Source organism: Dermacentor andersoni, chromosome 1, assembly GCF_023375885.2.
Source record: "Dermacentor andersoni chromosome 1, qqDerAnde1_hic_scaffold, whole genome shotgun sequence".
NCBI lineage: Eukaryota > Metazoa > Arthropoda > Arachnida > Ixodida > Ixodidae > Dermacentor > Dermacentor andersoni.
In genome coordinates, this window is record NC_092814.1 from 380,633,643 (window position 1) to 380,647,646 (window position 14,004).

The 14,004-nt window shown below is 43.1% G+C and overlaps 1 protein-coding gene across 2 annotated transcripts in view; it reads left to right on the forward strand.

Moving 5' to 3' along the window:
* Hgsnat (Heparan-alpha-glucosaminide N-acetyltransferase) overlaps window positions 1-14,004 on the forward strand; it is a 242,300-nt gene that overhangs the window by 149,472 nt on the left and 78,824 nt on the right. For both annotated transcript variants that reach the window (XM_055064926.2, XM_055064927.2), the window contains exon 11: window positions 2,691-2,817. In XM_055064926.2, coding sequence (XP_054920901.1) covers window positions 2,691-2,817 — 127 coding nt within the window. The remainder of the gene's footprint in view (window positions 1-2,690; window positions 2,818-14,004) is intronic.

The window sequence follows — 14,004 nt, forward strand, 5'->3', positions numbered from 1 at the left end:
TTATTCTCGAAAATGTGTCTGTACGTTTGTTCGCGGATGATTGTATCATTTTTAAACAAATTGTATCACCCAGAGATCACATTGAATTGCAACATGCACTGAATGTTATTGACGACTGGTGTCAAAAATGGGGCATGCAACTAAATACTCAGAAAACAGTACTACTGCGTATCACCAGGAAACTGAATCCTAGCCAGTTCTGTTATTCCCTTAGAAACAATAATATCTCGATTGTAGGCAAATATAAGTACTTAGGTGTCACCCTCACAAGCAACTTAACTTGGTCAACCCACATTTCTGATATCTGCACATCTGCACTACGTAAGTTATGGTTCCTTAAAAGAAAGCTGAAATTCGCACCTTCGCAAACAAAGCTTTTAGCCTATAATACCTGTGTTCGTTCTAAGCTTGAGTATGCTTCTATCATTTGGGATCCCTATTTAAAGAAAGATATCATGCAACTTGAATGTATTAACAGAAAGGCTGTTAGGTTTATATTTGGCAAATATCGTAGACTTGATTCCCCATCCAACCTAATGCAATTAAACTGTATTTCTACTCTAGAAGCCCGCAGAAAGTTTAGTCGCCTTTCATTTCTTTATAACTGTATGTTTGGTAACATAAAAATAGATCTGCCTGTCAGTATAAAACCCCTAACAACACGACGCACACGCCATGGCCATGAATTTGCACTAACCCCAATCTTTGCCTGATCAAAATCTTTCAGATTCAGTTATTTTCCTAGAACTGTGGAAGATTGGAATTCATTGCCGTCTGATATTTTTGGTTCCAATAATTTTCTCGCTGAGTTGGAGTGTCACCTTCTCTTTTAAACTTTCTTTTTCTTCTTCCTTTCTTTTCTTTCTTGCTTTTTGTTGCCTGTTGTTTTCTACATTCATGTTGGATGTAAACCATGTGCACACCTGCTTGGGCCACCACATTGGCCTGCAGTATTTTGAAATAAATAAATAATATAAATAAACAGACGGCACAGTGCAAATGTGGCAGAAAAACATTTATACATGAAACAAGTAAGTATGAGGGACACAGGAATGCTGCAAACCATAATATTAAACACACATGAGGAACCCCTGACCTCTATACATATGCACAGGTAACTGCGCCTAAACTACCAAGTTTCAGTTCATACTTGCAAAGAAAACAAGTAGTCTGACCGTCAAGATGTGCTGGGAGTCGATCTGAAATGGCACGTGACATGGCCATTGCAGTTGCAATGTGGCGTAGACGTCAGTACCTGTAGCACTTGATGGAGCTCTGCCCTAGCACTCTGCCGAGGCCAACGCGGCACAGGATGTGGTCTCGCACCAGTGTATCATAACACTACTATATCCATTAAGATTCCCATGCCTGAATAAGATTTTTGAGGCATCAAACTCAGCTAAACATGTGTGATACGTGGGGCATTAAAGGGCTAAATCAAGATTTGAATCTGTGCATACAGTGAAATCTCTATATAACAAACTTCAGGGGACCATGGTAAATTGTTCATTATTCTGAATGATCGTTACAGTGAAAGCCGCAAAATTAACCATTCTGCACATCAACCCATCAGTTCATAAGTTGTCACCATATGGGCTATCCAGGAAAATGTCGCTGTTGGCTTTTGGCACAATGCGGTTGTTATTTTCCATAGATTCCGCCGCCACACACTACCGAAGCACCGTATAATAAGAGTGACACATGCAAAATAGACGTTGACACCGAGAAAACTACCAACAAAAAGGTAGCCCCATGTCGCCTCCAAAGCACTATGTTTCTTGCTTTTTGTTTGTTTTTCACGTTTCTTGCTGTGGATACTGCAACTGTCGCTTACGGCGGACACCTGAACTATGTCAAAGTGCAAGCGTGCGTAAATGGCGTCTGGAAAGTGCAAAGTGCAACCATGTGGCATCCCCGCAAGTATGGAGGTTACATTTCAATGCATGCGTAGCTAGTATGGCCGCAGAAAGAAGCACAAAAGGAAGAGGCATGCGCAGAAAGAAAGGTGAAAAACGGAAGAAACGTGCCTCCGTTGCTAGGCAACACTTTTCTGGGCGGAGCATGCGCTCACAAAACCAGATGCGTCGTCGCCTCCGCTCGCCCACATTCTTTTTTTCTCAGGCACTGTCTCAGGTTTTCCGAACCCATGCACCGTGACATCTGCTCTGTGCACCTTGTCGTCTGCTAGCCTACTGTTTCGGCTGCCATGAAGGATACACCGAAATCTAAAAATCCCCAGATTTCGGAATATTAGTTTGTAGTATTGAGGCATTGGTTAACATCACAGGGAAACTGAATAACGATCGTTATGATGAAAAGTTTGGTATTGTGAAGTTCATAGTACTGAGATACTTTTACGTTGAAACTATAAGAGGGAAGTCAGCAGGGGATTTATGAAAAATTTGTTAATCTGAAAAGTTCGTTAATGTGGTGTTCGTAATAACACGGTTTCACTACATGTGTGTATACAACCATAGGCAGTGTGCATGTGCTGAGCATGTTTACTAATTTGCTATGTAACTTAAGTGTTGAAATGTGTCTGTTTGGAGTAAAAAGAATTGCTATTTAGTATGTGTGGAGCTAGCAAAGGCCTCCTGCGAATTTTTATTTTGTCCTGCTATAAGACAGGCCAGTGCCATTGCAGTGGAGATGTCTGAGGCTTTTATTACAATTACTTCACCATTATCTAGGGGCTACCTTGGTCCTGGAGGCTTGCACCAGAACAGCAGTTTTGAAAACTGCACAGGCGGGGCAGCTGGCTTTATCGATCGAACAATCTTTGGCAAGCAGCACATCTACCAGAAGCCAGATGTGCAGGTAAGGGAGAGCTACACAAACAACTTGTGGGGTTTTTGCAGTCACCACGGCACTGTTTGACATTTATTGCATGCATGAAAGTATTCTGCTGTCTCCAACAGCAGACAACAATTAGTCTGATATTTATGGGTGAGTACTGTGTTCACAGCACTTACTGTACTTGATGCACCAATGCTCTTGTCAAACAGGTGGACAAATGAAATCACAAGGGTTCTCAGCATAGCTGTTTTGAGACATTTCGAGGCCTGATTTATGAAGCTTAGAATGACAGAAAGCTGAGCTAGTTGGTAAGGATTCATTATGCAAAAAAGAGGTGAGGCGTGCAGACAGGACAGAAGAGTAGAGAAGTGGACAACACGAACGTCAACTATCAACTGAAGGGAGCACTGAGGCGAAAAAAGAAAGAAGACACAAAACTTATCTGCGCAAGCTCTGGAATGGTATCACCACGTGTCAGTCGGGTACATGTGCCAGTCTACGTGAGAGATAACTGTTAAGGCACTTAATCTCTTCCTTATGTAAAGTAATCGAAGGCTGACTCACGTACGCACTTCCACCATTATAGATATGCCATGCCTCTACCATAAGATGCGTATCTTCATTCTTATGCCTGTACAATATCGCGCATTCATCTAACTCTGGCGTGCAGTTACAATCTTGGCAATGTAAAGAAAGATTAGAAGGTGAAGGATTTATGAATCGTCTTTACCTTATTGACTGTATCAAAAGTCTCTAGATTGCCTAGTACCGCTTTCTGAGAAGACAAATTATAACTATATATAGTGAAGACACCATTCAGTGAGTCATAGTTGTCTGTCTCACACTAGAATATTTTTCATTTCAAACTTGTTCGCGTTTGAGGGTTGCCTTCCTACATGAGAAGCATATTCTGCTATTCTACTTTATAAGTATATACATTTCTAGAATAATTGTTTTCCTATTATAATTTGTTGCCAAGATTTCAGTTTTCAGTGTATTCAGTTCAATTTCCTCTTAGAAAGCCATGGCTGTTGCTTTGTCAGTGGCTCCTGACAAAAAAATGGGCAGTGCAGCCTGTTGCTTGCATAGTCATGTAATTACCTATCTTGCCTTATCCCTCCTCCGTGTTTTGTTGGCTGCTGTCAAATTCAAACAAAGGTCAGGCTGACCTCTTCGCCTGCCTTTAATGAATTCTCTGCCTTTCTTATGCATGCCCCAAGATGCATGGATTTTGTACGTCAAATTGATTCCGAATAGGTCACACTCCGTTACACATAATTATTGTCTATGTCAAGCAGGCATAAAATGCCCTTGAAAATGCTATGAAAAAGTACTATAGCAATGTACTACGCGTACATCGGACTTCCATTCACCGCCACATTTGATGTAGGTATAGAACGCTGCACCACACCCCTGCAAGTGTGCTTCTCATAATGGAGGCGTGATCATTTTCGGTGTCGTCAGAAATATTTATTGCCGACAGACTGTAAATGGCACTGTTCGATAGTTGCTGTCAAACGAGATTGAATCTGTAGGACAGTAAATGCTATTGTGTAAAAATCAGCCCAGGACTCTCTCAGTTTAGCTTGCTACCCATGTGGAACCATGGCTTGTGCAAACTGCGGCTGTTCGTTATCGGCAAGAGCAGATCACCACATTGCCCCAAGAATACAAAAGGAATCCCGGTCTGATATGCGTTCCACAAGAAAGTGTGGATGATGCTCGTTCTTTTTTTTCACCGAGTGGCACTGAGCGTGGGATGCCGAACTGGAGATGCTGCACCATGAGGTTTGTTTTGTAGACTAGGGCTTTCCACGAGCTGCCAAAACGAATTCAACCCCAACCTCCACTTGGATGGATCTTTACAATACAATTTGAATTTAACAAAACCACCGCACGCCACATCCGCACTTCGGAAAAAGACCATTGCAAGTGTGGCAGGCGAAACTCATCGGCTGTGCGATTGACAGGTCCGCGCTGAATGCATTTTATTCGAGCGCGCACGGTTACGCATGAGTGGGAATGGACTCAGTGTTCTGCAAGCTGGACTTAAGCCACTTTTGAAACTACCGTAACAGCGTATGTGTAGTTTCGGCAGTCACCGATGCAAAGGTGGGAGGGGAAGGGCTGAGATCGAAGGGACGTACTGGCCATGAGGCATCTGAGCACTGGATGGTGCACAAGAAGAGACAAACTTTTTAGGGGGTCGGGAAGTGAGGACGGCTGGTTGTAGCAAGAAGTCTGTTCTGAAACCCGACACAGCAGGTCACCTGGCTCGTTGCCCACTTATGACAATCAGCCGTTTAAATGGCGTATTGTTGGTATTGTAACGAACATGCAGCCTGGCATGTTCACACACAATTGCAATGATGGCGCCATGGTGCATATCCCTGCAGGCTAGTTTGCTCCCGCAATGCATTCATTTCTACCTTGTCTTGCATAAAGATGCACAACAAGCACTTCGATGCACACGAGGTGCACTGCGGTCTCATGTCTGGCCAATGCGGGCTTTTAGGGTTAGTGTTGCGTTCTGTATATCAAAGACTATTTCGCAGCGCAAGCAACTTGCAGCGTTCGTGAGCAAAAAATAGTCAACTTTTCTGTATTTGACATAGCCTTAGAGAAGCAAATCGGCAAGCTCCCGCCTTTTATGATCTCTGGAAACTGTCCAAGACATGCGGAGCTCTCAGATAAGCTTCAGATAAGCATATCTTATATTTTGAATTATCACTAGATCTAACTATTTCGCAATCCCCTTCAAGTTCTATATACGTATCTGGGATCAAGAGTGCTAGTACCAATGGTCCTAGGACATTTTTTTCCCGCTTTCATTAGTGCTTTGCTTTTCTTCATTTCTTGAGGCTTGCAGTTTCAAAGCCCTATTTATTCAATACTAATACACCTTTGAATGTAACGTGCACCCTATTGTCATGTCCAGAAATGAGAAAAACGCAGCTCTTTTGATTGCAATGTGCACCCTTTGTCTTGTGTGTGAAAATTCTTTCTTTTCACTGTGACTTGTACAAGTCATGAACAAACATGGTTCAATTTTTTGCACAAATTGTGCCTACTAGAATTCCTCAGGTTAAGCTTCTCATGCAAGTCAAGTTTTCACATTAGCGGCAGCTTAGTAGAGCCAGGAAAAAAATAAAAATAAAGAAGAGCCAAGTGACATGCATGCATCTCAATTCGCTCACCAATTAGATTCCCTAGCTGCACTTGTCTTTTAAGTCGCCACCACAAGGGGCCAGCCATAGCTAGGCCATCCTGACAGGCTCAGCATCATGGTGAGTTGTAGTGAGCAATTGATGAATGCTGTTAATCGCTGTGGGAATAACATCCAGAAAGCAGATTATTTACTGCAATATCTCAAGTCATCACCCACCCCTCTTCTTTTTTTAAATGGAATTGCAATTTTACAAAACCCACTGATAGATAACCCCAGGAAAAGGCCTGTATACCATATGTTGTCACAGCTTGCCTGCCTACATTAGGAACAGCATAGGCTGAATTTTTAATTTACATGTGAATATTCTTCATAAAAGCACATGTTTTCATGACCTGCACATACTAACACTATTCGCGACTCCGAAGTAATCGCTTGCCACTTAGTGGCTGTGCCAAGAACCGGCCAATCCTGATTCGGGCTTGAAGCAAAAGAGGATCTCCTATCACAGCATATGCTGAATGCCTCTCAGTTCTCAAATCATCATGTTGCCTCAGCGTACAATCCCAAAAAAGAAAAAAAGGACAGATGTCAAATAACTTTTGTTGTGTACCATTATACGTGTCATTTCAATGGAAAAGCAGCAGTGTATCATTTAATTCTTTCCTGAAAGTAGCAGACGACGCGCATCGGACAGTGGCTTAGATAACAAACTTGCGCATTGGGAAAAGGTGACTCGTACTATACCAGTATTGAAACGCTTCACTCTGGACGTCTTTTTTTCTTCGCGGCATGTAGACCATCACTTTCTTTTTATATAATTGAAATATCTTGGTGGTGTTTCAAATCGCGAAGTGTACTTTGTTTAGGCAGGTGCTTCAGTATATACAGTAGCAATGTATGCTTAAGCTTTATTTAGTTTTTTTGGTTTATTGTTTTCTTCCCCTGCATTAGTGTTACTAATGCTTTAAGCAGCAGGAATATTCTCGCTATTGTACTTTCTTCTGCAGGCACCGGTAGCAGAATCGATAACTAGCTCAATAGGTATGAAGTTGATCATGACACATGTTATGCCACAAGGCAACATATCGTTTTGATAGCGTGCTTCAGTTTAGCGGTGTAAGCAGAAGATGCTCTTTTCTCATTCAATGTGGTGAGTTATCAGTTTATTTGCTTGCAAGAAATTTAGAAGCAACTGCAAACAGCACTCGTTCCTACTTTGGAGCATTCGATCAGCGCACAGTGCCACTAGTTTGTTTTCTGACGCTAATAGTTTGTTTTCTGACGCTATTAACATTAATAGAAGTGACTTTGCTCAAAAGAAAACCGTCGCTAAATTTTGGGAACCTGTTGCAGGTAACTCAACTTGGTCCTATCGGTTAATTGTTATTCACTTCTTACGTTTCACTGAAGTTTGAGAATCCCTACGGGTGGCAGGTTCTTCTGTGTTCCCAAGCCTGGGCCCTACCTCAGACACTACGTACTGTGATCACGAACAAGCACCAGCATCGGGTGGAGAAGACCTTATCACACAGATCAGCTAACTATAAAGAGAAACTTGCACCCCAACTCACAAACAAAACTCATTTATTTCTATCCCAAGGCACACTGACCATGTAAGATTACAGTTTTTAGCCTCAGTGCAGAATATCCGCATTTGGCTTCTGAAAGCACAACAGACATTACTGCCTATATATTGTGAGATGCTGTGTGATATCTGAGAAAAAAGGGGGTTAGCCGAGGGGCCCGATTTTTATTAGTCATATAAGAAGCCAACAAACACTGACACCGAGGACAACATAGGGGAGATTACTTGTGCTTAATAAATGAAATAAAGAAACGATAAATTAATGGAAATGAAAGTGGATGAAAAAACAACTTGCCGCAGGTGGGGAACGATCCCACAACCTGTGTCACAACCGATCCCACAACCTCAGTGTCAGTGTTTGTTGGCTTCTTATGATAGGACTAATAAAAATCGGGTCCCTCGGCTAACCCCCTTTCTTCTCATTTATTACATAACGAGGGTCTCGAATCTGGCAACATTGATGCCTTCAAGTAGCATGTGTGGGTTTATTGACCGGTTGCCTTCACCCCAAAAAGATCACATTCTCATGACGCCTATGGCAGAAAGGACGTTCCACGTCCGCCGCCAAGGTCTGTGAGTGGTGGCGCTGGCTAACACTCCTAGGGTTCTACAAAGAAACATAAATACCCAAGAAAGTGGATGGGAAAACGGCGCCGCAATAGCTCAATTTGTAGAGCATCGCACGAAAAATGCGAAGGTTGTGGGATTGTTCCCCACCTGTGGCAAGTTGTTTTTTCGTCCACTTTCATTTCTTTTAATCTATCGTTTCTTTATTTAATTTATTAAGCACAAGTAATTTCCGCCATGTTGTCCTCAGTGTCAGTGTTTGTTGGCTTCTTGTGATATGTGATATCTGCAACACGAGTCGCAGTGCGGAGTTGCCTATGAAGGTCAAAAACAGTCCAGTATCGTACCTGTAGCAGTGGAGCAACACCACAAACAAGGCTTGTGCCTTTTGAAGAGGCCTGCTGTGCACAAACACATTCCTTTTTTAACCTCCGGCTCAGTTGAAAGGATCTTTGTCTTTAAAAAGTTTATGTGGCTCACTAGGCAGGCCAGAAGTTTGCATACACTGCGCGACTATTTCTGCAGTTTCGTCACTGAAATCCTTGAGACCGATCAAAATAAGGTATTTAGCAGCAAGGTCCCTTTCGGCTTTGACGAAACACTTCGATTCTATGCCACAAGCGAGGAACGTGAGCACAGCAATAAGCGAAAGAGCTGCCGTGACCCTGAATGTCGTAGCTATCTTTGTTTATTTGGACAGTGTTGCCAGCTGAAGTAGCGAATTCTGGTGTTGCCAATTGGCAACCATTAACAAGCCATACCAATTATTGGTTGTTCTTAGTAGTTTCTCACCTTGGGGCTTGGGAACTTTGTCTGCTTTTTCACCAGGGCATGACCTTTCTCTACTTTTATTAATGCATTAAAGGGGCCCTGAACCACGTGACGGGCTTGGTAAAAAAACACAGTCCGCTGATAGCATACACTGCTGTGAACATCTCAGCCAAATTTTGCAGTTGTGTACGGTGCGTAGAGTGGAGTGCAAAGTAATCTTTCTCTCAAATGTTCTCTTTTCAACAGAAGCCTGCGCCTCACTCTTTTCTGAACGCTTTGTTTCATAATATAAAAGATTCCCACGAGCGGCTGCTATTGGCGAATAGCTGATGTCAATCAAGAAGGGTGTTTGGATCAGTGTTCTTCTTCCTACTGTTACTGTGTATGTTTATTGATGCAGTTTAATAAACAGGCTGAAGTTAGCTAAAATCTGCTTTCGAATTTCAATAATATTTATGTACTTCCGGAAGAAGCTGACTATTGTCTGCTCATGCTCAGCTGCAGCCGCCTGCGTATAGATCAAACTTTGGCCACCCTGCTTATCGGTGTCGTAGCCATCAGGTCTAGCTAATTTCGATTAGTTTTGAACACTCAACTAGCCTTGAACCACGTGACACTTAATGTCAGACCACAAGCACACTTGCCAGCACACTCGCTCCTGGCCACTCCTGGTTAGACGCCTCGGCAGACTTCGCTTCGTAGTGAGCTATTGATAGTGCTCCAAAATACACAAGTTGGATGTGGCTGCTATCCATTGGTCAAGCTGGTGCAGGACAAAGCCAGTCCACACCACGTAGCACATCCAGACTGGAGCATATGAGCGTGAGCACACACTCTAGCCCTGTCGTCTACAAAGCAAATGCTGCAGTTGCATGTAGCTGCGGTCGGCCGTTGTAGGGTAGATACCGCAGCTGCCACGGGCTGCCGTGACGAGCCCACTGGCTGAGTGCACTGTGGCTCGCTGAAGACAACCATGTTTAGCACGTTTAGTGCATCGTAGGTGCCAAAATTGCATATTGTGGCATTTATGCGAAAATCCAAAATTAAACTTGAACTGCACGTGACAGTGACATTCAGTAGGTAGAAAGTTGTGGGCACTCCACTGTAGCCTTCGCAGTGCAAACCATTGAAGTATTTGAAGCAGCGCGAATGGTATGTTTGATTGCCAATAACTCTGTTTCTGCTAAATGCATTGAAGAACTTTTTGCGGCAAAGTATTTCTGGAATAGTCTAATTTAACTTCAGATGCATTTCTCGACTTGAATGAAAAGTGGTTCACGGCCCCTTTAAGTTTGCTGGGAAAGGGGTACCAATGAATTGAGATGTTATGGTATACGCACTGAGACACTGTTCTTGCCAACTATGGCTAGCAGAATTGTGCTTTTGTACTATATTCTGATTTACAGGCCAGTTTTTGTTAAGTTTATTCAGGGGAAAAAAAGTGTGCTTTAGAACAAACTAATATGCATCATGTAGGTATGCTCTTCACATTTATGATGCCAGCTGGTAAGCAAATATACATTGTTTGCACACGCGTCACTTCCGGTCCATTCTGTGAGTGTGTCCGCTATTGCTAGGTGCCTGGCTGCACGTGCTGCTATAGTGAACTGTACTGCCGCTGCATTGTTATTGATCCAAGGCTCCTGCTTGCATCGAGATCATGCTGATCTGCACAATTTTTGGTTGCTACACAAGAAGTAACACTGCTAAGAAGCCAAACTACATAGAACCAGGTCTGCACCATTCACCAAAAGTAATAACAGAGCAGCGCGAACACACATTGCCGTTGGGGAAAAAAAAAAGTCAGTGCCTGTGGCTAGCCCATAATCATTTCAAGAGTATGCTTGATTCCTTTCTAGATTTAAGCAATGGATTTATAGTCGGGAGCAATATTGCACGGGATTAGACAAAAAAAGGAGGCATGGCGCAAGCACTGTGTTTGTTATCTGGTTTTCGTCGCCCTGAGCCCTTGCATTGCCCCTGACCACAAATCATAGCCAGTGTGCCCAATTTTTTGCTTGACTAAACACATTAATGTGTTAAACAACAGTTTATTTGGAGATCAAATGACTCATGTACAGCTGCTGTAGTTGTTCCCAAACTATTTAACACTGTGGCCCAAACACACGGTAAGCACGGAAGATTGCCACAAGTTTAAATGTTTTGGGGGTGCTTCTGCTTCACAAAATAAAATATTCACTGTATGGACTGGGAGTACCTGTCAACTAGACAACCAAACTCAGAATAGCAGCGAACACCTGACTTGTGTTTCACCATCCAGCTTTTGTTCCACGCACACACAAAAGAAAAACCGTGCACGCATAGTTGAACCTGTATGACAAGCAGGGCCATCTGTGAACAGAGTAACTCGCAGAATAATGGGACAATAAAGTTTTCACGGCCACATGCAAAGCGCCTTGCTTTTATTGATTTCGCCGAGGACAGTGGTAACATGCCGGTAGGCACTTTGCTATTTTCCTCACCCAAAGTAATTTTGTACATGCAGCAATTTGTAAGCATTCATTTCTCGCAGAGTGACGTAGATTGCAGGCATCAGCAGGTAATTATAATCATATCCGCGTGTGTTGTGATTGGCAGCACCTCGTAATCTGATGTCTCATCCACACCAATGTATAGTTTGTGCGGGTCCACACCGTCGCACCTTTCGACCTTTTTTTATAGCAAGCCCACATTGGCCCCTAAAGCTGGTCCATGTACGACGAAGGGCAAAATGCGGGGCTTCTAACTTGTCGCATCTCCTAGGACCATAAACACGCGATGAAGTGAATAGAGAGCTCAATACAAGTGAGGCAAGCAAGGTACCCAGCAATGGCAGATGGTCAGGACAGACGACAAATGTGACGTCACATGCAAACTACGTATATGTAACTTAATATTGTGTGTGCGTATACTCAAAATAGCGAAAGTTATAATGACTCCTCCTAGTAGCATTGTGGTAGAATTTCCCATTTTGAGGGTGCATGTGCATGTATACAGGTACCTTACCACACTGATGTGCAATTTAATCTGTAATCTAATGTGTTGACACTTGTTTAATCTGTGGCATGCTAGTTTAACTTTCTTGTTTTTGTCATTTTGTTTTGTTCTGTTGTAATGTCCAGCATATCCTACTTATAGGGACCAAAGTGATTCTTCAGTGGCAAGTGTACTTATCAGCCTCATGTAAAAGTACAATCCAGCACTCTTTAGCTGTTTCATTGTAGCTGTGTAGACAAATCCAAGCATTCTTGTTCCAAATGAAATGCGATTTTCATAGTATAAATGCAATCAGCATAGTATTAGGAAATTATTTGAAAAGCCTGCTTTGTATGAAGAAACCGTGACAAAGGTATTCATGTTTGTTTGACTTCTAAGGTATGCTGTTTGCACCACCCATGGTTAATTAGATAAAATGGCGTGGTGCGCTTGGGCTAGAAATTAGTTAGTTGCTAGATTATGTCTCTGAACGAGGTTGAAATTAGGTGAGGTAGGGTTTTGAAATTGTATTTTTAGAAAAGATGTGCCGATTCTAAGAGGGTGAATCAGAAAGTCCTTACCCCATTTTTATTAGCCAAAATAAAGTACATACAGGTAATTACAAATATACATACTATTCTACATACCTTATACTATTTTTCCACATAGTCCTCACACCGGTTCAGACATTTGTCCCATTATGGCACTAAATTTGAGATGCCCTTGTGGTAGAATTCGTCCAGCTGACTGCGGAACCACTGTTGCACTGCTGTCTTGGCTTCATCATTGCACGTGAATCGCTTTCCAGGAACTTCTTCAGTGGACTGAAAACGTGGAAATCACTAGGGGCAAGGTCCGGACTGTATGGTGGGTGGTCCAGACTCTCCCAGTGAAATGACCGGGGCTTGTCAGTGGTTCTGATTGCTACATGTGACCTCGCATTGTCATGGAGGATAACCGCTTTGTCCATATCGAGAATCCCTTGGTGTTTTAGCCTGATGGCAGCTAGCAGACGTGACAGTGTGGCACAATAACTGTTGGCATTGATGGTTGCATGTTGTGGCATGAAATCCAGCAGGAACGGTCCTTGGCAATCCCACAAGACTGTCAACATCACTTTCCCAACAGATGGCACTGAACAGAATTTTTTGTCACAGGTGAACCTGGATGTTTCCACACCATGCTCTGCTGCTTTGATTCCGGCGTGAAATGCAGTACCCACATTTCATCGCCAGTAACAGCGTGGTCCAGGAAACTTTCACCCTCCTCGGCATACCACTGCAGATGATTCAGTGAAGCAATCATTCACTTGCCTTTCATCATGTCAACCAACTGCTTAGGCACCCACCGACATGAAATCTCCCAATGCCCTAAGGAGCCGTGAACAATGTCATAAACACTCCCAGACGAAATGCCAAGCTCCCAAGAAATGTCCTTGAGGCGCACACGCCGATCCGCTTTCACCATTGCATCCACGCAGGAAATATTGTCAGTCTGCGACGCACACGGCCTCCCCGAACGCTCGTTGTCATGCAAGTCTTCACGGCCTTTTGCGAACTCACAACACCACCACCTCACACTTCTCAAAGCGTGACATCTTTCCCCATATGTGGGCTGCATTTCCCTGTGGATTTCAGCGGGTGTCCGTCCCTTGCTCCATAGAAAACGAATCACACTTCGTTGCTTGTACGCCATGGACGTGTGAAGCACAACTGCCATCTTCAACAACTGACAGCAGCACTGTGCCGCGGAGCTACCGGCACATAAGGCTGGGCCTGTTCAAGAAAGGACCACCTCTTGAATGGATGTGTTGACTTTTCATTTACAGGCGTAATTTGTTTTTAAAAAATGGGACAAAGACTTTCTGATTCCCCCTTGTATATTCTTAATCAATCGCTTTCTGGGATACCCTCACTTACTTTCAATGTCTGCGCAATGTAATGGCCAGTGTGGCAGCTGACTTAATTGGCAGGCATCATGGCAATTGCTTAGCCAATCGATATGCACTGAGAGGAATATCCACAAAAGTGATCCTACAGTTTCAGATTATTAGACTGAAAGTCTACTCTATAGGCATGCTGAAGTGGATTTTTGCAGGCTTAGCACTTATTCAGCCTGAATTTTTATCCATTAGTAAAGA